General features: G+C 39.3%; 1 protein-coding gene across 3 annotated transcripts in view; it reads left to right on the top strand.

The window, feature by feature from the left end:
• The window catches only part of LOC109972004 (phosphatidylinositol transfer protein cytoplasmic 1), a 79394-nt gene that overhangs the window by 5524 nt on the left and 49191 nt on the right, over positions 1 to 24679 (top strand). Inside the window, exon 1 of one of the 3 annotated variants that reach the window (XM_020620588.1) lies at positions 311 to 388. The exons of the other annotated variants lie outside the window; for them this stretch is intronic. Coding sequence (XP_020476244.1) covers positions 386 to 388 — 3 coding nt within the window. The 5' untranslated portion in view covers positions 311 to 385. Of the gene's footprint in view, positions 1 to 310; positions 389 to 24679 lie in introns of those variants that run through there. 3 annotated transcript variants of the gene reach the window in all.

Here is a 24679-nt window from a genome sequence, read left to right on the forward strand (position 1 = left end):
AGAGTCTTAGTCATAGGTTTTACCAAAGAAGAAGAAGAAGAAGCCTGTCCTTCCATTACTATTCCGATCGGCCCTGCACTTTGCTTCTTTTTTCTTTTTCTTTTTCTTTTTTGACAGAAGTAAAGCTCTGTTTGGATGAATCCCAGGAAGCAGGGCGTCATTGGTTTGTTGGCACTCCTAACTTAGAAAGAAGTCGACTCAACGGTCCATCAGGAAACATGGAGGAGGGGTGTTTGTTCTGGTTGTTCTTATCATGGATGCGCACATTGAGCCGAATGTCATCTCTCATCTCCAAAAAGTCAGTTTCCTTTCCGTCCAAAGGGCAGAGGAAGGACGGCTGGCTGGAGGGATTAACTGACTAAAAGAAGAATGGTAGAATGGATGGATGGTGAGTAAGTTTAAACTACTTGAGGCGGAAAAGGGTGGTAGAGTGGATGGAAAGAATGGAAGGAGGAGTTTGGCAAGACTGGAAGTTCTGGGGGATTTTTTAAATTTTTTGCCATTTCTCAGAATCATGCACCAGAACACTGTGCGTGCGTGTGCTCACTTGGATGTGGAGTCCAGGGGCCATGCAAGGTCGTGCCTCTCTGCGTACTGTCTCTGGGAAGAGATTACTGTCTGCTGCTTGGCTGCGTTGTGTCATCACAGCCTCAGTACAGCAGATGTTGCACTGGCTATCCGAGCTGTGTTTATACTAGTTTAACAAACACCATACGCACTGAAGAAATCATTTAACAGTACCAGAGGGTATGAGTTGTTCTGTGAGCCTCGATTCTCTGTCCTCTAAATCATCTCTCGCAGGTCTGGGTGTGTGCCTGACATATTACCACTGCCTTCTTCTCTCCATTTTCTGTTTTCCTCATTTGTCATTCGTACTTCCAACAAAGAGTTAAAAATAATGAGTTTTACTCTCTGTGAAGAGTGAAACAGCTTATTGGTGACTCATGGATTCCACAGAAATAATCAGCAGGTTATTTACGTTAAAGGAATAGTTCAGCATTTATTTTACTTTTTTACTAGCGTAAAGGTTGGATGTGTGTGTGTTTGTGTGTTTAATGGACAAATATGATCATGCTGGTATTGATCTTCTCACTTAACTCACAACAAGAGTGCTAAAATGTGAAACAATTCCTTTTAATTCAATTATGGCCTCTGTTTATAATCAGTTATCTCTGTTAAAACCAAAAATTAAGAAGGGTCTTGGATACAAATGGAGGCATATGACAGCTCTGCAGTGATTGGATTTTAGAAGGTCTGTTCAAACAAATTACAAAAATATTCATTTTCCACTTTTGGAAACAGACTTTATGCATCTTCCAGGTCTATATAACTTTTAACACTTGAAAACATTTCTACTGTTTTAAAGGCCGGTAAGTCTTACTGTAAATTCCATACTCGCATAAGAAAATGTTTAGTTCCATTAAAGGGCTGATCAGACTTTACTCCTACCCTCATGTGTAAGCAAACATAGACGAGGGACCCTCACATGCTCCTAAAAATACTTCAATTCGAGGGTCAGCCTTCTGTCCATACACTCTGACGTTTTCCAAGCATTGCTGTACATGCGCAGTCGGGGCTTTTTGTTGGGTGGACAGTCCATGTGGGGACACATTTTGGCTTGCAATGAGATCCTGAGAGGATGTTGAGAATTACATTACTAGACCTTAGTGGAGACACAGATGTGTTAAGTATAATTTGCTCTTAAGTGTAATGTGAAGTGTGCAATACTGTGGGGTCACAATGACTCAGAATAACTCCATGTCAAATCAAGAAACTGAGGTCTGGATAGAGTCTGTAACACTAAAGGAGATCTGTCACAGCTTATCTTCTGTGCCAGAGTATTCATTTATTAAGTTCCATCTCAAGAAAGATTTAGATCTAACTCTACCCAGAACCACTAGGCGAAGATATAATAATTTTCCAGTCTCAGTGTTTTCATAGCTATGTGCTGTTCTTCACCTGTGACCAGTCATCAGTCACTGCACCCATTTTTCACTGCTTTGTCTCTCTCTCTCTCTATCTACAATTATGTCTTTGTCTGCTCTGTCTTACACCTGCCTGTCTTTGGCTGACAACATGTCTCTTTTCAAGCTCACTAGAAAAATTCTGACATCACCCTGACCCTCAGTACCTGTTTGCCACAATTTAGATTTGACACTCTAATAGCTTAATTTGCCAGGTTAAAAGAGCACTGGAGACATGGGCTCAGACTGTATCAACTGAACAAGGGTTTCACAGGAGCTTAGATACGTTCAGGAGGACAAATGTGAAGTGGTTCTTGTAGAAAACTTTAACCATTATCCATTATTTTAGTGCCTCAGCGAAGTCCAGTGAAAAAGACAATCATTCAAAGCTCATTTAATTGAATATCCACGTGTTTTGAGTCTATTTGATATAGCTGATTGACAGTTGTACCCAGTGGCTGAATGGAAGTGTTAGTTTTGGCAATAACAGATCACCATCTGTACATGAAAGACAATAATCTGCTCAGAGACCTGTGCTGGGGAAACATTTTCTCTGGGCATCACTCCAGAATTAAAGATAGCGCCTCTGTTTCTACTGGATATTTATGAGTGTGTGTGTGTGTGTAGTTTTTGAATGAATGGTAAACATACTGTTGGGGTATGTTAACTTGTGAGATCCTGTAATGACTTTTGCAAAGAGTAGTTGCTTGTTTAGGTGCTGTTGAGAGAAAGGATGGGATGGTTTGAGGATAGATGACTATAAATGAGAGGATGTGGGGCTGGCCGTTTGAATGGGTATAGATGGGTAACACATCACTTGCCAGCTCATGCCGGCATAACCACCTCTGCAAGTTTCTGTCTAGCCAGAATTAATTGCAGAGAATAAAAGACCACTTTCAGCTCAATCACTTTACTAATGCATCCCTTGGTCTCATGCCTTGTGTTGTAAGATGCACAGGTGATGTTGTAGAGATGTTAAAACACACAACCATTTGCCTAAACATGCAGGTGGTGCACAAAAGTGCAGTCAACACTCAACAGAAGTTGGATTGTGTCCATGTAGTACTGTAATAGGATTGGTACTGTGGTATATTGTGCTTTCAGTCATAGAAATACACAGAAGTGGTCATGCTGCACAAACATAGTTGTAGTTCCCTAGCTTGATAACTACTGACAGTTTTGTATCTTGAGACATTACGTGGATGAAAACTTTTTTTATTGATCCTAAGTAAAATTTTCACAAAGATCAGAGGTTACTTCAGTGTAGGCAATAGTGTCTCTTTCCCCTGGTTAGTTTATTCACTTTGGATGGAAAAAAAAAAAATCTGTGTTGGCTGGTTTGTTACAACCCCCTTTTAATATGGGCTTTCTAACAAGATCGGTTGCCATCGTTCAATCCTGGAGCATGTTTCCATGACGCTAGCAGTTAATTTCACGTGGCCACAGGCTGGAGGAGCTGAAAAAACAGTGAGGATGAACATGCTTCTGTCCAACTTTTTTTTAAGGCAAGGTAATTAAAGAAGACTGTGTCCTTGGGTGTTCCTGCATTTAGAATGGGTGATGTAAGGAAATGTGACCTAAAGTTGTGTAAAGTGAGATTTTATTGATCCCTGAGGGAACATTCTCCTCTCTTGTCCACGTTCACACAGGGAGGTCAGGGATTATGGTGAATTATGTTGAATTATGCCAACATGGGGTCTTTGCCTCTGGATTTTTAGTTGAACTCCAGTATCTCCCTACTATCACATCTTACTGCTCTCCATATTATTTTTCACAAGCACTGCTACCCCTTCATTCAAAGTATTATTCTCAGTTTTTATGGTTTGGCACTACCGATGCACTTCAGTTTCATTTAGGAAATGCAGCCTGTTAGATACAGTTTGTTTCTTTGGTGTCATGGTCAGGTGCAAGGCCTTTTTGCCATCTGGTATACATGACAATGCAATGATTCAATCATCGTCCTATTTACTGCCATTTACTCTTCTTGAGGAAATCATCATGGGTTGTGATGGACCATTATCCACGGATGAGGCCCGTTCTCATTTCCTCGATGCCTGTGTGTGTTCTGTGTGTTTGTGTGCCAGCGTGTGTATTGTATAAGCAGAAAGCCTGTTTCATAATACGAGCACTACATGAAGTCGTCATGAAGTCGAGACTTACGCTCAGAGGAGGGACTGTTTGACTTATTTGTGAAACAAATTCTGTTTGCCTCTCTTGTACACACCCAGACTTTGAGCTGAAGTAGGCTTGTTTTTATTATTTAACCGTAACCGCTCTATGAGACCTGCCTCATCCAAAGAGAAAGATACATGGGCACAGAAAGGATTTGGTTGAAAGATTGTCTGCCACAACAGAGCCAATGATTTCATCTCTTCTTTATCCATCATGGTATACTGAACAAAGATTTCATCATAATTTTAGTTGTAAATTAATTTTAATTAACATTTCCATTACAATTCGGCTATTAAATCATAGGTTGTCAATAAATACTGATCAAAATTTTAGTTGACAAAATCAACGCTGCGAACGAGGCTGACGATGACCTTGGTGGGCTGATGAAGTGTAACCCCGGTTCTTAACATACTGAAAGCCTGATATTGTTTTTATTGGAAAGCAACTAAGCATGAAATGACAACCAGATCGCTTTTGCAGGGAGCTTTCCCTGATTATTGTGCTGTGTTCTGTGTTTTCTCCCAGATAAAACATTGACTAGTTGTGACTTATCAAATGCAGCATACAATATAACTTTATAAGTATTACACCAGATATGGTGTTATTCCTAACATTAATTATTCAGAGGCCCAGCCGTACTTTTTATAAATCTCCTTACTTGATGACCACACTATCCACATTACCAAGTTTTTATGTTGTGAAGAAAACTGCTTTTTTTTGTAGTGCAGACTCTTTTTGTCACAAGTTTTGGTACGAAACTGCCTTGTGTCAAAGTGGGGGGGGGGAATTAAAAAGATTTATTCCACCATCTCTCCCTGCTGCACCAAGAAATCAGAAGAGGGATAAGAGAATTTTTTTAAATTTTTTTTTTTACAAGTAGCCACTGTCTGAAGGTGGCTGTAATATCTGTATCATGTAGCTGAAAATAGAGACAAAGCAGCGGATTCTTTGGACCAAAGCCCCACCTGTTGCATTCAACGTGGACATCTTTACAGAAAATGCCTATAAGTTGCTACTGTGGGATCACTTGCTTATTTCAGGAGTAGCTGAAACGACATGTTGGGATTAGAATAAAACTGTTGTTAACATTTCATTTAAGTGTTTGTTGTACATTAACATGACTGAGGGATCTGAAGTATTAGTCTTAACATTTAGTCTTCAGTATTCTTATATGGTAAAGGGCCGAGAGGCTGGTTAGAGGATGACAGTGAGTTAATGGAATTATGTAAGACGATGCTTCTTTATAGCACTGAACATTGCAGACACAGTGGCTCAAATGTTTGCACTCCATAAATGGATTTGTGCACTTTTTTTTCAAAATCAGATTTCACAAGTTGTGATTGTACAAATTTGACGGGAATGACCTGGGAAAGTTTATTCTTTGCCAGATGTACAGTGACATGGAGTGATTAATCAGTTCCAGAGGCAGCAAGGCTGTGTTGGTACTTTCAGAGAAGTAGTATGTCAGAAATTAAGAAAGGTAGGTGAGTTATGATGATGTAGTGATATAAGCATATTTTATAATAATACTGAAAAAATAACAGATGCAATCATACAGGATGTTATGAGGTTTTCCCCCAGTGGAAACTCACTGTCTGTTGGAGCAGTGCCCAGCTGCAAACACCCTACAGCAACAGTATAGATTCACACCATTGTAGTGTGAATATAGCTTTGTTCCAGTTGGCCAGTAACAGCTCTACTGTAGCAGAGGAGGTTGTGGAGCCCAACAATGTGCATAACTCCACCCTAATACACTTAGGCATCGCTGAAAACACTTCTACTGACATGTCTTTTTTATTGGTCTAATTTTGTTGGGGTCTGCATTGGGTTTTTAGTTGTGGGTGTTAGGGATTCAACTAAAAACATCGTCAAATGGTAAAAAAAAAAATCTGTTAAAATGTTTTCAGAAAAAGTAGCTATGTGGCAGGCTACTGGAAGTTGAGCCACTGACTGTTGCAGTCTGGTGGAGCTTACTTTTGTAATGCAGATCTGAGGAGCAATCTCTGTAAATGATCGTTCATGTTCAGTCACTCACGTAGGTGTGTGTTTATGGATGGAGATCGGTGCTTAATAAAGCTGTTCAGTCAGGAGCGCTCCTCATAAAAACTCCGTGCTTCGTTTAAGTTGGCATCATATGCTGTATATTTTAAGGATATTCACTCCTTAACACTGATTTTATATTATATTATTATTATTGCACCAGTTAGAGTAGGTAAGAGAATTTAGATGTTCTTTTCTCTGTTTTCTCCTTAACACATCCATGATTCTTATGACCCATGAGCTTAGGCAACATCAGCAGAGAGCAACAAGAGCTTAGTTTGCTTTTGAGTCCAAATGTGCACAGATAACACATTTACTATCCATAATAAAGGTGCACAGTTACTATCTCTGCATAGTTTCCTTTAACTGTTCCACAAGCATCTGCATTTTAACTTAAGCATAACATGTATGTTATGCTTAAATTAATAAATTAAATGTACTGTATGCTATCATACACTAACTTTACTGCTCAGGCTGTGTACATAAGCTACGTACACATACATATCATGTCATTTGTGTCGGCCTTAGTTCCCAGTCAAGCGGCCTTTGTGCCCTTTGATAATGGCCAAATGGCCTTGGCCTTCAATGAAATTATGAAATTTATGGTCTGGTTTAAGGCTTGTTTGTTTTTTTGATTTTTTTATTTATTTATTTATTTTTTTTAGAAAAAACCCAAATGGTATTCAACCCTAGATATTACAGGCTTGTAATATCACCATTACTTCAGCATATGCTGCAGTGATAATACAATCACTTGAGCGTGAAAATGGCTTTAAAGTGGCCTTGTGTTTATTTGGCTACGTTATCAGCGGCCGGCCGTCTACCATGTATTGGAGTGCTCAGACACCAATTAGGTTCTTTGGATATATTGTTAACTGTTTGCCTTTATTTCAGACTAGCTCTTACCGCTGGAGGCTATCAAGTGTGAGTTATCATCTGATCATATGTAATGTTCTGGTGGTCTGTCTCACCCTAGTTTCACTTGTGGAGTGAGGGTGTATTTCTATATGTGTACATTTTTTATCTTCTTTTACAACATGTATAATAGCTGCTGGTCCCTGCTTTAATTACACAGGGAGACTCAGAGATGGTAAGTGCAGCAGAAGAGGAGGCAGAGGCAAGAATATGTTCTCCCTTCTTTTCCAGTGTCTATTTTTTTGTATTAGTCCGTGAAGAGATGAGAGGGAAAGACTTAGCAGGGAGACAGATGGTGATTGTAGCTTCAGCAGGTACTTTACTGCAATGCTGTAAAATACTTTCAAAGTGAAAGAAGTTGAGAAAAAAGTAGACAGAGGTGGCAAGAAGCTTGAAAATTGACATGAAATATGTAGAAGATGGGAAGAGTTGATAAAGAAGTCATCTATGGTTTAACGCAGCTAGTGATTTTTGTGTGTCAGCGAGACTATGCTTGTTTGCCGATGCAGTGAAGTTGATGCCATTTCAGCAGCTTTAAAGTAGTCTAGACTGTAAGTACAGGTATTTGGATGGTTGCACATTTTTGCTCTTCAGGCTTTGTGCTTCAGCACATTCAATTTAAAATAAAATAATGGATACTACATTAAAGTGCCAAGTCTCAGCTATAATTTGTGGATTTACATCAATATTGAAGGAACTGTAGCTCTTTTAATATATTGTGTCCAAATTTCAAGGTTCTATGAACTAATGAAACAAAAATCAACCTCTGTCAGACTGATGGAAAATGAAAAGATTGGGCATGTATGGCTGCCAGTGAGACCAGCGCACTTCGATTTTACTGATTTCACTGGAAATGGATGAAAAATTGTTGATTTCACTGCAAATGATCCTAAACATAAAGCCAAAGTAACCAAAGTGCTTTTCAGGGTGAAGCTGTAGAATATCCTTGACTGACCAGGTCATTCACCTGATCTCAGCCCGACTGAGCTGCGTTCCGCCTGTATATGGTCATATTGTTTGACTTCATGTGCGTCTGTCCAGTTGGTATTGAACCCCTGAACTTTGAGCACTGTGTTTTAACAGGGCTTTATCTTCCACACAGTTCTTTGTACGGTATATAAAGTAAATCTATTCAAATCAAAGCAGAGACTTGGTAATTGAAAATGATATTCATTATGTTATTCCAAATTGAATTTGCTGCAGCATAGAGCCTGAAGAGCAAAAACGTGTAACTGTTCAAATACTCAAGCTATGAAGGAGGATAATCACCTTTTTTATTGGCCAAATATGTTACACACAAGGAATTTGTTTCCGGTACAGAACCGAGGCAGCCGGCACCAACTCAGCCGATGGCTCTAACCATCGGGGGCAACTTGGGGGTTCAGTGTCTTGCCCAAAGACACTTGGGACATGTGGACTGCAGGCACCAAGATTCGAACCTCCGACCGGGAGACGACTACTCTACCCACCGAATCACAGTCGCCCCCAACATCCACTGTACTGAACTGTATCCAAGTCCTTTGGGTGCATCAGTGCCCATGTGTTCATATAAAAGTGATTGTGATTCATGATTGCATCTGTTATGTACTTGCTGCTAGAAAGTTTTGAAAGGTTTGTTTCCGCTGTGTGTTACTGAGGATGCTTTTACACCCAGGATAAGAATACACTCGCACACACTGGTCATCATGCTGTTCTGCTGTGCCTCTCGCCCACACACAGGTGCAACGCATCTTTGGAAGAACTATCAGCTCAGCCCACACACACACACGCACACAGAAACACACAAATTAGACAGGCTATAGATAGTTATATGCTGACACATTTCATTATCATCTCTCGTTTCCATGGTAACCCTGCACCATGCATTGCTACCATTACCCCCATAGCAGAGTGGATTATAGTGATTATAGTGCAAGACCATCCCTGGGATAAATGTCAAATAATGAGGCAGATGATGGAGCCTTACCTTCCCCCAGGTCTGGGATTTAGCACCAGTCACTTCCTTGTAGTGCAAATTCTTTGTTTCATGTTAGACACGTTAATGACAGTGTAAACGGACTGTGCTGATACTCCAGGTAAACAAAATAACTAACCAGTTGCTTGCTGATTATTGAATGTCACTGACAATTTGCTTACAAGAGTTTGATTTCAGGTGTCTGTTTCTTATTAAGCTTGTAATTGAACTACTGAGGAAATGTAGCACATGCTAACAAACACAGCAGAAATGCTCCTGAGGATATTAGTTTCTTTTCTGACACCACTTCATTCAGCAGTATAAAGCATTATGGTACCCCAATGCAGCAAGATGTTTCCCCTTTGTGCTTCAAAAAAATATAATATTGCATAGTTGCTACAGGTCTGCAGCCCTGCAACAGAGACATTTGACTAAAAAGTAGAGCTGTACCAATAAGGTGATTAAGCAATTAATTGATGGAAAGAAATACTGGGAACCTTTTATTCACTTTGATCTCTCTATTTTCTGACATGTTATAGACCAAGAGATTCATTGATGTATTGTTAAGATAACTGGTTGGTGAATTGAAATAATGATTACTTTCAGCCCTACTGAAAGCCACCTTTGTCGGCCTCGTGGTAGTGCAAAGTCATAAGGGTTCATTGTTTTGGAACCATTAAGGTCTGTACAAAATCTTTTGCCAATCTACTCAGTTGATATTGAGACAGTTCACAGGGTAAGTGAAAACGTGACCTGCTATGTGATTCACCCTGTGATTCATCATGACTGTAGGGCCGGATTCAAATATTCAACTGTTCGGGTATTCAGTCGTTGGGTAGTTAATCACTTTTCAATTTTAGTATTCAATTATTTGAGATAGCAGGATCATCCAGAATGGTGCCGCCCCCAAGCCCCTGCCGCTGCATAGCTTCTGCTCATTGTCGCTGTTTTGGCAGGCAGCAGGGTCATACCAGCTGTTGCTAACTAACGTTAACTCTGTGACTTAAATTGATGACAGGACAAATTGAAACTCGCTGCTGTCAGATTTGTACCCTCGCTGCAGCCAGTGGACAAACTGACAACACTGCTGTCTGCTTTTAGATGAAGATCATTTATAAGGCAAAGAGGCATCGCTCTGTAACAACACTGAATAGTCAGCGTGAATCGACTGCTTCTCACTGGTTCAGCTCTAACAGAGTGACATGTCTTTCACTGGTAAAACCATCAGCTAATCGCACATCTGTTATTGAAATGGCACATTCTGCAGGATGATGTACACACGAATGGTTATGAAACTCCATCGTCTGTCATCTTTTACATATTATATCAGAACTTTAATTAGCTTTATGGTTTGTCTTTTAACCCAAAGTACTGCCAGATAGGAAAAGAGGTAGGCCTACTTTTAGTTGCAGCCCAATCTCAGCTGAGAATGGAGATGCCAAGTGTTCAACTCAAAACCCCCCCACCCTCCCGAAGCCCAAAGGTTGCCATTCGGGACATGACTGTCATGATGATCCAATACAGCAGTTGAGATGTGGACCAAAGCAGTGGACAGACAGTGACCTTGCTGTCGCTGGAGCTGTACTGCTAGGATGACTGAAAATGCTCTATTCAAAAACATGTTTTAAACATAATCTTCTAATAAAATGCTACAGCCGTTTCTAGCTGTGTCCATGAAAAGTTTCATATGGTTAGGGTACTGCATGTTTGGCTCCCAAGATACAAGGCCTCACTGGGTATCAGTCTCTTAGCAGCAGCAGCAGCAGCATTCAAGGTTTAAAGGTATTTTAATAAGAATTATTTCAGCTAAGAAAACTCATATTCTGACCCCAGAAGCCCTTGATGTTTATGTAAATTAGAGGTATTTTTTGCTTCATTAAACTGGGAAGCTTTTATTCCATCACAAAAGCTGCAGTAAATTGTCTTTTTAGTCACTGTTCTGCTGCCACTCCTGTTAAGAGCTTCCATTTGATTTGAAGTAAGAGTACATGACCTTTTAATGATTACAGTGACAAATTTGATATTTAGTGTGGTGTGTGATTATCCATGCATCCTGTCTAGTTAAGGTAGCAGTTTGAATGCAGTTATCTTTTCTGATGCACAAATACCAAATAACTCCCATGATGGCAATTCTAGTAAGGATTCAGAACTGAGCAGTCGGCTGGAAAATGAGCTGGTTTGTCTCGGTTCCCATTATGCTGCATTGCAAATACGAGGTTTTCAATGGACCGTGGGTTCCACAGGCCTGGGAAAGATGTAAGGTCAGTATTTCCTCTGATAGGTCCACAAAAAGTAATTGTGATAAAAGAAACGCAGAGATCATGATCTCACTGAATACCTGCTGAAATGAAACTAATAAACTCCACTTCTTATCTTAATGACTTCTCAGCGAATGTTGATGTTCTGGCAGGGGAGCTGTAAGAGAGAGGGTGTGTGTGTGAGTGAGAGAGAGAGGGAATGTCTGTCCCACATGCAATTGTAACGTCACAGTGTAGGTCACATTCTCAACCCTTCCACTGAAAAATAAGAATGAGGGTTGATTATCTCTCTTACTGGTACTTGCGTGTGTGTGTGTGTGTGTGTGTGTGTGTGTGTGTGTGTGTGTAGCTTGTATGTGTACTTTTCCCCTTATTTTAGTGTCCTTTTCTACTGAGTCAGCCCTGACCACGGCTGATTTGTAGTGAGATTTAGAGGGTTAGGAAGCGAAAATGCCTGTTAAGATGTATTGACTGGCCAAAGTGTGTGTGTGTGTAGGTTGTACATGGACATAGAGGGGATGAGAGGAAAAAAGTTTTGAGAAGAAGAGAGATATATCTTTATTTATTAATGGGATTAGGTGTTTGTAATCAACAACAATAAGCACGTTTGAGTAGAGTTTTATAGAAAATAGACAAAGAATTTGACTGTTAGCATTTTTAAAACTGAATTTGGTGCTTTCCTCCATAATTCTCACTTACCATTTTTAAATTTTTGAGTGTTAATAATACTCTTAGCATGATAAAATAAAAATATCCTCTGATTTATGTTCCTTTTTGCACTTATTTGACTTGGAATTTTGACTTTGTTTGACTTTGTTTTGGTTTCTGTTTCTTCTTTGAAACTGTTCCTAAGGAGGGTGATGCTTTAAGAAATCTTGTTCTGACATATTTTGTGTGTTAGTGATGGTGGTGGTGTTTTTTTTTTTTTTTTTACAGCCTCAGGGAAATGTTGGATGGCAGCTTTGCTTTTAAATTCATTTGCCCTAGTGCAGGACTCAACCCAAAACAGTGATACACCCTAACCCTATAATCGCCATGTTAGCTGACATCACCATGAAAAAGGTCCACTGACCTGAGACATTCAGGGATATTACAAATATGTAGTTGAGGGTGTAGAGCACCCAAACATTCCAGCGTTGTACTTAAATATGTCAGTGTAAAAAAAAAAAAAACAAAACAAAAAAAACAACCCAGGGTCACAGTTCCCTGTTATGCTTGTTTATGCACATGTTAAAATAATCATGTACTCTGAAATGTATTCATACTGTAGGTCATTGTGCCATGCAGTTAAACTTGATCATGCCATGCCATGGTGTGCCAAGTACAAGGCCTGTACTGGCTCTGGCCCATGCACAGGTACTGTAGGTGCCGCTACACATACAGCCATACATACACCTGCATGAGGTGTAAGTTTATGATATATTTTACTGAAAACCTTTTTAATTGTTGGTTTTATCAGTTGCAGTTGCATCATGTGTGCTGCATCATGTTGAAGTTTTCAGTTTGCATCATGTGTTCCACGGCTGATTTGTAGTGAGATTTAGAGGGTTAGGAAGCGAAAATGCCTGTTAAGATGTATTGACTGGCCAAAGTGTGTGTGTGTGTAGGTTGTACATGGACATAGAGGGGATGAGAGGAAAAAAGTTTTGAGAAGAAGAGAGATATATCTTTATTTATTAATGGGATTAGGTGTTTGTAATCAACAACAATAAGCACGTTTGAGTAGAGTTTTATAGAAAATAGACAAAGAATTTGACTGTTAGCATTTTTAAAACTGAATTTGGTGCTTTCCTCCATAATTCTCACTTACCATTTTTAAATTTTTGAGTGTTAATAATACTCTTAGCATGATAAAATAAAAATATCCTCTGATTTATGTTCCTTTTTGCACTTATTTGACTTGGAATTTTGACTTTGTTTGACTTTGTTTTGGTTTCTGTTTCTTCTTTGAAACTGTTCCTAAGGAGGGTGATGCTTTAAGAAATCTTGTTCTGACATATTTTGTGTGTTAGTGATGGTGGTGGTACTTTTTTTTTTTTTTTTTAAACAAGTATCAAAATTAGGAAACTAGTTGGCCGTCCACGTGTCGAGGTGTCCTTGGGCAAGACACCTCCCCGTTGCCCCCGATGGTTAGAGCCATTGGTTGAGGTGGCGCCCGCAGATGGCTGCCATTGGTTCTGTACTGGAAACAAATTCCTTGTGTGTAACATACTTGGCCAATAAAAAGGTGATTATCCTTAGTTAAATTCAGATTTCCTGGTTTTAGATTAGACATCAAACAAGAGCTCCTCCAGTTTAGGACGGATGTGATGTTTTGGAATGTTAAGCTCACCTGCCTATATGTAACAAGTATTAGTCATGACAGTTGTAGCTAGCTGACCCAAAGTGACTCCCCATTGCAAGGGATTTGACTTAAAAATATAATTATAATCATCTCTATTACATATTAGAAGGGCGAGATTGAAATCAAAAGGCACACAATAAAAGTAAAGTCAAGTATCTCTCAACATGAGTGTCCATTCATTTTCATTTAGCTTTTTATTTGTAAATGTTATTGTCACTGATATTAGCCATTGATATTACAGCAGCCTGTATTATTGCAGCCTGACTGAGTTTGATAAAACACCGATAAGTTTAACTCTTGACATCTGGAGAGCAGAAGAGAGACTATTGGAGCAATTCTCCAGAGCATTTGGGTTGTAATTATCAAAGCCATGGATTTGAGGTTTGATGCCAATGCTTTAACAATTCACCATTACAATATTGTACAGATTATACAGATCCGTACAGGTCTCTGTTTTCAAGTACTCTATTTTTATTCTGAATCTGAATTTATCTCATTTCACAATGAGCATTCCTTTGTCTGTCTGCATCGTTTACTGCCTGTTTATACTGCTTAATTTGTTGCTTATTAATACTGCTTATTTTGTTATACTAGCCTTATGTTGGTTTACTTGCCCCTTGCATGGGGATATGTACATGCACATTGAGAGCCGATGTACCAGAGTTAAATTCCTCGTGTGTCCAACACACCTGTCCAATAAAGCTGATTCTGATTCTGATCCTAATGTCAGAGCAGGCATTGCAACATATGATATAAGGCAACAAGAAACTTCAGTGTCCCAACCATTAATTGCATATGTATGATGGACATGGTGTCACCACTTCCCTCCACTATGCAAAAGTGAAGCCAAAATATTGTGAATATTGCAGCTGTCATCTTTTTGTTTTTTTTGCAGCCAGATTCTGCATAGTAGCAACCAGAGGTGGAATGACCGCATTGGATCGCTCACCAATCAAAACTGTCAAATCAACTGAAATACACCCCTTTTTAATATAATGAAAAACAAACAAACAAGTAAAGGTTCTTGGTGGACATTTTAGGTGTAGCCTATATTGGCCAGTGAAAAGGAAAAACAAAACCAAACACTTGACAGTTGATTTGTATGTGCAAATCCCATTCTGTTCATTTGAAGCCTGTGGTGCAAACAATCTCACTGTGCATCATGTAAAGACTGTCTCCCCTCTCTTCCATCATGGTTCACCTTCCTCTCACTTTCCAGGTTTTATAGCCCTGGAAAGGCAAACAGGGGCCAGATGTGCCAGCTCTTTAAATAGACCTAAAGAGGTCTTAACAATCACTCTATTCAGCTCCAGCTAATGTCCAGCTGCCCCTTCTGGCCCCTTAAAATTCCTGAAATCAGATACAAATACTAAGTTCTTTTTTTTCTTTCCTGTTTATTTTATGGCCCTTGTTTATTTAAGGTTATTTCTAGCACCTGTGATTCAGCTACTGTAGAGCAACCACTGTCATTACTAAGGAAACATTTGTGCTGGAGGGCACAGTTTTTCACAAGAGGAGAGCTGTGTTGGGTCTGAAACATATTAGGTGCTTAGACACACAAACCAGCATACTGTACACTCTAAACACCTACATATAAGTCTTTATTTTCTTTAAACGCTAATCAGACAGTCAGTCAAACTAAACGCAGCAAATGAAAGGGGGGGGGGGCACCATAATCTGAAAAAACCTAATACTGAAGCAGAATCTGAAGGGGTCTCATTTCATAGTACAAGTCATAGCACCTCTCTATTTTTGCACAACTAACTCCCGTGTTGAGCGATTGAAATTTTTGTGATTGTAGTTCTGAGCTGTTTCCCGCAGCTCCTGCAGGGTCCACGAAGTCACTAACATGATTCACCCAATATCGATTTTCGCACTTGCTGCTTTCTGACATAAAGTGTACTGTTGGTTTGGTGATAACACACTGCTGATCACATCCCACACTTTTCTTTTCTTGGTGTGCATGCTTGCATGTATTTGTGTATGTATGAATCACTTTCATCCATCCCACATCTTTCTCTCCTGTTGATGACCCTTTTTTTTAAGCCCACAACCCCTTGTGGGGGTGCTGTCTATATCTGTACGGTATCCGCATATACTGACACATAATATGCATCCTCTCCCTGCCAATAATTAGCCTTTCCCCTCGTTTAGACCTCTGAATTGCATAGACTTTTTGTGTGTGTTTGTGTAGGCGTGTGTGTGCACATGCTTTCCATAAGAAAGAAAGACAAAAACAAGAGTGAGAGATCAGACTAAAACAAGTTGTTTCCATAACTCGATGTTGGTTGTTGGTCATATAGTGGTATGTTGTGCAAGTTTGTTCCACTCTGCCTGGATCAATGATCATCATCAGCATCTGTGATCTTTCCTCAGCTACGACTATAAAAAGATCTGCAAACAGGCTATGCTGCTTATGAATTTTTTTTTTCTGTAGCAGTGACACAGGAAGAAAGATTTTATGTTTTTGAAAAGGAATTCGAAAAGGCTCATTAACAAGCAAGACACAGCAGACCTGATGTGGAATAACTGACAGGCAATAACAATGGCGGAAATACACATGGAGAGAAAAGCACTGACAAAAACTATTAGGCCTTCCTTGAATGTTGTTTTGCTAAGGGGCCTTTTCACACCTGTCGTTCGTTTGCAGTAATCCAAATGAGCAAAACAGTTTGTGAACTTTGGCCATTTTCCCCTTGCTTTGGTTTCTTTTCATACAGAGCAAAATCCAATTGAACCAAAATGCGTCACTACAGATCACATGAGAACATTCCCTTCATTCATTGGTTAAAGGAGTCTGTCTAAAAATAAGAGACTATATCCAGTAAAACTGCCCCTTCATCATTGCAGAACTTTGCAAAGCAAATATATTTAATGATAAAGAACAACTAACATATTCTTGAAGCCAGTTTAGTATGTTCAGAGGTTTCACTGTGATAGCCTTACAATATCTGGTAAGACCAGTTGCAAATGTTAGCAAACTTTAGATAGATAATGTTGTTTTTGGAAGTGTTTTCTATGCGTATCTCATACCCATCTCATGCTGCAGAGAGAATTCCGTTTCATCAAATGAGTCAATCCACACTGGATTCGTGAGACACATCTCCTGTAGAACCTCTGTAGAATGTTTATTTTTCTCCCTCTGCTGTGTTTAGTGAAGTGTGATCTTCACTATCAGCTGTTTAAATCACACACATCCCGTTGTCTTCTGTTTCTACTGATATCTGTTACAACTGATCAGGCTGCCTGGGTTTCACTTTCTCCCTCTGTAACAGGAAATCAATAAAATCGAAATCCATAGGCTACATAAAAACGTTATTTTTTTCCTGATGATTTTACATGAAAACTCTTTTTGTCCAGTATACTTGTCTTGTTGGTCGGCCTGGAATATACCTTGTCCCAGCGCTGTCCTGGTAACGGACAGCTGTTCTAATGACATTAACACACAGAACACTCATGTCTTGCTTTTAGTGTGAATTGAATCGAATCACACTTCACCAAGGGTTACGTCCTGCTTCCAGTGTGCATTACCAGTTAGACCCAAGAGGGTGTGTTCTGTAGCACAGAAAGAGTGGGACAAAGAGTGAGGCAAAACCAGGGTTAACAAGGTCAGTTTGGCATGTCTGTAATGGTGAGCATTAAAAACATCCAATGTGTCTTTTTCCTGCTAGATGAGTAAGTACTGTAGCTGGCTAACATGTATATGATGGCATCATTAACAGGCTAATGTTAGCTTTGCAATTTTGTACCTTTGTATTGAAATATTGTGGTTGTAATTTGGAGTCATTCCAACTGACTACAATGTTAGTGTTTTGTTGTCTAATTAGTGGAAACCAGCATTTTTCTGGCTTAGCAAACGAAGTAATTGTGCAAATTACGGTTTTGGTTCACTTTATGTTGAACATTACAATGTAACCCATGTAGCATTTTTGTGAGAAAAAGTTCAAATTTACACCATCAACACAACTAGGAAGGTGGGGACATTGTTCAGCTATCAAAGCGTAATGTGAAATTTCTCATTTCACATACAACTCACGGTTATGTGTGTCAAGTATGTGATATTGGCCAGAACATTAGTACTGTATCAGTATTACTGGGGAAAAACATTCCTCTGTATAATTTGCTTGTGTTACTGCATATACATCTGCTACACACAACGCTAGACATATGTATGCATATTGCTAAAATGTAAACCTCTTTATTTGATATTGTGTTGCTGCAGTGTCACTGAAAACCACAGGCTCTGGGGGCTCTATGTTCCGTATACATTAGTTCTGGAGCCGGTTATTAGTGCTGCGCTACCTGAATGATACAAGTGTCTCTGGCTGTCGTGACAACATATGACCTAGTTTCAGAGACAGGGCAGCAGGGGCAAAGAGGAGTGGAGGGAGAAGAGGAGGAGATACTGCTTGAGTTTGTTTTGACTCTAACTTCGTCCTTAACGGTCAGGGAGAGGTTAGCAGCTTTAAAACAATGCATGTACAGTAGTGCCTGTATTAGACTGACTGAGGAATGAAAGAAGAAATGAGAGTCTACTAAAACTGAGCCAAGCCAGAATGTAACCTTTCTCCAAGGCAGGAATGTTTTCTGGGTAATTTACTCTGGCCTGTCTTCGCCTAACTCCAAACATTTTATCCTTCCAACTTTCTTCCCTTCTGTACCCCTAGTGATGTCACCACACACAGTTACATGCTGCTGCTCACAGACACACACCCAAGTCCACACACTCACACACGCTGGCCAAGAATCAGCAGTGCAGATATTTTGAAAGAAACAGAGTGTTTTCTTCAGAAGAAAGGGGGAAGAGAGGCATTGTTGCTGGGCTGATCTGGCCTTACTAGGGCTTTGACGTCAGTGGGAGGCAAAACTGGACTGAGGCGCTTCACTCAAGAGGTACTTATAGGGGGCCCTCCTTTTGCTGTTAGGCCTGTGACACACCAAGCCAATGGTTGGCCATTGGTGAGGGTCTGTCGCCCTCGCTTTGCGATGTGTCCTGCACTGTTGGCACTAGTCAGACCTTGTTAGCATGTTGAATTGGCAGTGGACCTAGTCAGTGAAAGAGATCACTTTAATTGGCTATTCAGCTTAGCGAATCAGTGCATGAGAAGAGAAAGGTTCAGGAAAGCCCCTTAAACCCGTTGCTGTAGTAACCATGATTTTACTCTTGTTTTTTGCCTCCGACTTCCTTTGTTCTTCCACAACCAAAAAACCAATGGCTGACAACGCCAATGCCATTTGCAACTTATCAGACATATTTTTGATTAGAAGACTATGTGGTGTGTGGGAGCTGCTTTGTTTATATTTTGTATATCCACAGTCATCAGTCTTCCTGCTTTCCTTTTTGAATGGCACATACAGATACCACCACCTGCTGGTATGGAGAGTTATTTGATCTCTTGCAGGTGTAGAACGTAGGTGCTAGTTGGCCTTTACTTGTTGTGCGATGTGTTAAAGTGCCACTTTTTGGCCCTGACAAAGGCGACATGAGGTGATGCAACAGGAGGCCTTCATCGCCACTGTCGGCTTGGTGTGTTTCTGCCCTTGCTGTGAAGTTGATCACACTTGGCACGCCATCTGGGGCCCATAGTGCTTGTTACCAGTGCATTGTGCAGGGAAGTCAAAGTGTAAAAACATTAGAAAACAGAGTGATTTGATTTTAAATTCTTTATTTTTTGCAGTTGTTGAAACATGTAAAATCCCTGGCTTTGTTTACTATCATACTATTTGTTCATTTTATTTATTTTATAAAATATGGTGTTAAATACTGTTACATTAATGATGTTGGTTTTCCTTTGCTTAGTGTGTATGCTGCTCTCATCTTTTTTTTTCTGATCAAATAAGCATGTTTGCAGATGGGTGACGTAAGCAGCTGGTCAGGGAAGTGGGAACCAGTCCAGAGCGCGCTATGTTTGTTTTCTTTTCTCTCTTTCTTCACTGTGTGGCTTTTCTGCTCTGAGTGAAGATGTGGAAAGTAAAAGAAAGAAGAAATAGAAATCAAAGAAAGGAATTTATGAGGTTTTAAAGTAGACAACTGAGAAGAAGTAATTGGTAGAAACCGGGGGGTGGTGCCAAAATAGAAAATCACTTCAAACACAGTACATGTGTGGTGTGCTTCTAACCTAGTACATTGGTGTGTTTGGATAGCTGGAAATGCAGTTGGTCAACATATCCAGTGCACTGTTCTTTCTGGTTATTTTGGGCTCACAAAGAATTTATTATGTGTTGGAAGAAACTACAAAGTCACATACTGTATCAAACAGGAATAAAGCTCAGTGTGTTCAACCAGCTTCTTTCTTTGTAGGATGACCTTTTATAAGCTTCACTTGAAATAGGAGTGTCTAATGCAAACTATTTTTTTGGACTTCCACTCCACTAATGACTTTTTCTGTTGATTAATCTGTTGGCTACTTTACCAAGTAGTTGATTAAATTAATTTTATTTTTCCTCCAAGCCCAACATGAACAAACAACAGACTGTATAACAGAAGGCATAAACCACAGCGAACACACACTCAGCTGATGTAGAAGAAGCCTAGCCTAAACATTTCCTTAAACGCTTATTCAGTGGAAATTCTAAGGTAGCAGGCAGATGACTTTATGGTTTTAATAACAAATTTAGCAGCTACAAAGACAACATATTGGTATGTCAGAACACTTTTCTCCTACTGAAAGGCTTTGTTGTTCATGCAGTATTTGCGGTGCAAACCCCACACACACAAGAATTGTGTTTGTGGACAGTCTGTTTTGAGAAAGGGGAAGTGAAGTGGTGAAGTTTAGAATAATTATATTAAGCAACAGCCTTAATAGGGTTTTGTTCTGGGTCTGCTAAAAAACTCTAGGTTTTATTCACTACATCAGTAGCTCCTGTGCGTGACACAAAGACTAATGAAAATGGGAGATTTGGTAAAGATTCACTATTAATGCGACCCAAATGACAGACTTAGTCAAAGTAATCATTTGAAACAATTATCTTATTTTGAAGAAGACAAAGCCTTCTCTATATTATATGAATGACTAAACAAATTATTTAGATTACATTCTTAATTTGTAGTCATTTTTCACAGTTGTACAGATGACTAACACTGTTGGAGTTAGCAATGATGATATCATAAAATACTGGAGTACACATTGCTAAATGTGTTTTTAATCCATTCTTGTTCAAATCTTTGTGTAAACATCATTCCTTCTTATTGTGCAACAAACCTTTTTCTCACACCACAAAAGAGACTTACTGTTGAACATGTATTTAAACGCTCTGGAGTTTCCTGGTCTGTTAGTTAGTTTATTCTTCAGAGATGCTGAGGAAATTGCACTGGGTTTTTGGTAAAAATTCTTTCCTGTCATGTCGCACTGCCTTTTCCTTAAGCTCGAACAGAGAGGCTCATATTCTGTAGAGTATTTTCAGATATACTGTGTTTTGTGTGTGACTTGCCTGATAGATCAGAGTTCATACATATTGTAAAGTTCCTTCTTCCCTCGGGAGAAGGAACTGAGAGACCGAGCTTGCTGTGAGGTGTTCAGTGATTTTTCTAATAGGTATTGTGTATCCTGTGTCTCCAAGTGTCCAGTCCAAATGCTCTTTCTGGTCATCTTTTCTTAATCTTGTTTTGATTTCTCACCTGGCTGTTTTTTATGTCTGTGCGTGCTTGGCCCTGGATCAATGGTCTCTGTTGGCAAAATGCCAACACAGCAGCCACCTTATTAACAATATCCTGGCTTCACTTTTGCATAATGGAGGTACGTGGTGACACGAGTGTTTCCTCTTGGATTTTTTTCTGCCAGTGAAACTTGACTGCAAAACAAGTTTTAGAATATATTTACTGAAATCTAGCAGAAATAAATAGATATCAATAAATGATTTTTTTTCTTAAGGACAGTCAGGACTATTCAGATCTACTATAGTTTGATATGACAGCCTATCACTTGTATACGTTTTATGTACAGTATGTCTGTGCAGATTCTCAGTCATCCAGGTCATAGTAAACTGAAAAAACCTTAGAGAAAATCAACACCCAGACAAAAAGACATTTGAGCCTTTGAGAGTTTTAAGCGAGCAAATACATCAAAATGCAAGTCCAGTTGATTTTTTTCCAAGGTTTTTTAAGTTTTATGTAATTTCAAAACCTTTGGCTCTCCCGAATAGCAATTGCTGGGTTTGGGATATTCAGTGGCAATAATTGGCCAATATTTGAATATTGGCTGTGTGTTGGAGGGGTTAATAGGTTGCAGGTAAATGATTTTGCAGTGGTGGCCCACCGCTGCAAAGTTAATATAACTGAAACACTGGACATGTCGCCCATATTTATATACAGTCAGTGGGCCCGACCTAGTAAGATGGCCAGCACAACTTTTACAGAAAAGTGACTACTGTGTTCATTCAGACACGGTTGACATGCTCAGATGCCATCAGATTAATTTAAAGGAGTGCATTTCTCAAAGGGGCTTTAGTTTTCAAGTTTTTTTCCTCAAATTTTGATGTTTTTGCTCGCTTAAAACTTTCAAAGGCTCAAATGTCTTTTTGTCTGGGTGTTGTATGAATGTTGGAAGGGCTACTTAGCTATTTCTGATACCTGTGAAGTTCATGTCTTTGTTTGTCCAGGTTTGAAACAGGAGAGTGGCGACAAGGTGATGTGATAGAGATCAATATCCACCTGCCAAGTACTAAATGTTGTTCTTCCTAATGCTGCTTTTGACATTCAGAAACTTTTATTTTTTGATGACATTTCAAATGTCAGTTGTTTAATGGAAATGCAGTTTGTGTAACTTGTAGTACAATGTGAACGGAAGCTGGCAAGCCCCTCTGTTCCATTAAATGTTTCTCTAGCGCTAATGGATGATGCGAAGGAAACCGGCAAATCTTTCAAACGTTAACTTTGCATGTTGAAATTGAAATACTGCTCTGGTAGCCATAATCACTGCTCTGTCGTGATTTATCATGTTGGTTATAATGGGATGTTTAATGGGAATGACAATGATGGGAAGTTTAAAACTCTTGGACTACAGGATTTAAACATAAAGGGGATCATGGGGTTCATTTAGTTTAGTCCGAATACACAGACAGTGTATAAGTGGCAACTAACAAGGAGTCCAGTCAGAACTGAGAGATCTGGAAGACAGGGAATGGTGGGAAGGGATTCGTTAACATGACAAACTTGTTTTGTTGCTCAGCATTCCTAACATACAGTTCCCCTGCTGACTGTCAATAATTTGGTTGGAGAAAGGTCTTTGTGCACCTGCAGTAGTCTGTGTACTTTGGTTTTTCACTGTTATTTCGATTCTGATTACTAATACTTTAATGCTCAGACATGCTTTGCATGCTTCTCACCTCTGACCTTGACCCATCACCATTACCATGGCAATGACTATCAGCCTCCAGTTTGCCAGTTCCTGGAAAATCAAGTCTTTCTTTGCTTCAAAGAAAGCTCTGTGGCATTCTGAGAAGGGTGGCTTGAAAATGCTTTGGTTCCCATGTTGATACGCTGCCAACTGATTTCTATGCTTCCACCGTCCTTGGGTTTTCAGGCCTATTCTTTACTTGTTGACTATTTTGTATGGGTTTGGGCCTCTGTTAACCAGAGGGTTTATAGCTCAAATGTTGGGAATAGGTCTGGTTGGTGGTTTATATGAAAGTGTAGGTAACAGATACGTTCAGAAAGAACATGAGTTGGTCTGCTTTTGACTCCAATTCCTCCATACTCTCAATGACGCACTTTATCTTCTTGTTTTCTTTTGAGCTGAAGAAAGTACTAGAGTTATTGTGTAGTTGATTTTTTTTTCTAGCAAAAAATGCCAGCATTTATTTGTTCTATAATTGTGAGAATTTTCATCTTTCAGTGTTTATTGTTGGTGAGACGAAACAAGAAATATGAAGACCTCATTGTGAATGTCACTATTTTCAGAAATAATATACTGAAGGCCAAACATGTAATTGATCAATTAAGAATTAAATAAGCAATAGTTTCAGCCTTTTGATTTTATTTACTTTTGCAGTGCTGAGATAAGACTCGAGGTTATTGTTCCTGTATTACTCCATCATAAACTCTGAGATAAATATGAATTAGGCAAAAATAGTTTTGAATAAAATGCCTTCAGTGCTTTAACAAAATGTATTTATGTGTTAGCATAATTTTGCCATTTCTGTTTGACTCTATGCTCTGTACTCCTTCTGTGTGCTACTGTCAATGTGAACTTTATTTTCATTTGACCCAGAGGCAGTGGGTCAAATTATATCTGTCCCATATTTCTCAAGACACTTTTTTTCCACTCTGAATGCCAATGCCTGCTGACGTTTCCTCGCTAAATTCCACGAGGAACATCAGAGCGTAAGAGCCTGTGGTTAAAGATAGATGTCCCTGTGTCATCATATATACAGATCTATTTTAAGAAACCTCCTGCTTTTTATGCACAAAGCAGATTCTCTGCCTACATTCACAGAGATGCACACCAGGATAGAGACTCATTAGGATCACAAAGAAGCTCAGCTATGAGCGTTCGCACTTTTAAGGGCTAGACGTGCTTTGTACATTCCCTTGTACATATGCGGACACGGAGAGGGGATACAAATTTCATACTTCAAATTGCGGGTCTACCTTCTGTCTCTATATTCCAAAGTTTTCCAAACATTGTGACTTTCCCTGTGTGAACCGCCTGTGCGGACACAAACCTTCGGTCTGCAGACAGAGATCTGCACCGAGTCCTTGCGGATCTTCATGAACCTGGGAAAATTATATTACTTGACAAAAGTGGACAAAGCGTGAATGGCCCTTTAGATGTTATCAGTCTGTGTTACTCAGTGTGTTCTTGGAATAAGTTAACATATTTTATGTATCTTAGGGTCTCCACAAATGATAAACATTATTGCATAATGCAATTTTTTTGGATTAGTTAGTAAAAGGTTAAAAATGCAACAATTTCCAAAGTCTAAGGTGACATCTTGTAAATGGTTTAATGGTGTAATGAACAGTCAAAAAATAGACAGAAACTAGATAAAGGATATTCTATTTTAAGAGATAAAATATAAACAGGAAGTCATG

Source organism: Monopterus albus, unplaced genomic scaffold, assembly GCF_001952655.1.
Source record: "Monopterus albus unplaced genomic scaffold, M_albus_1.0 scaffold242.1, whole genome shotgun sequence".
In the NCBI taxonomy this organism is placed as follows: domain Eukaryota; kingdom Metazoa; phylum Chordata; class Actinopteri; order Synbranchiformes; family Synbranchidae; genus Monopterus; species Monopterus albus.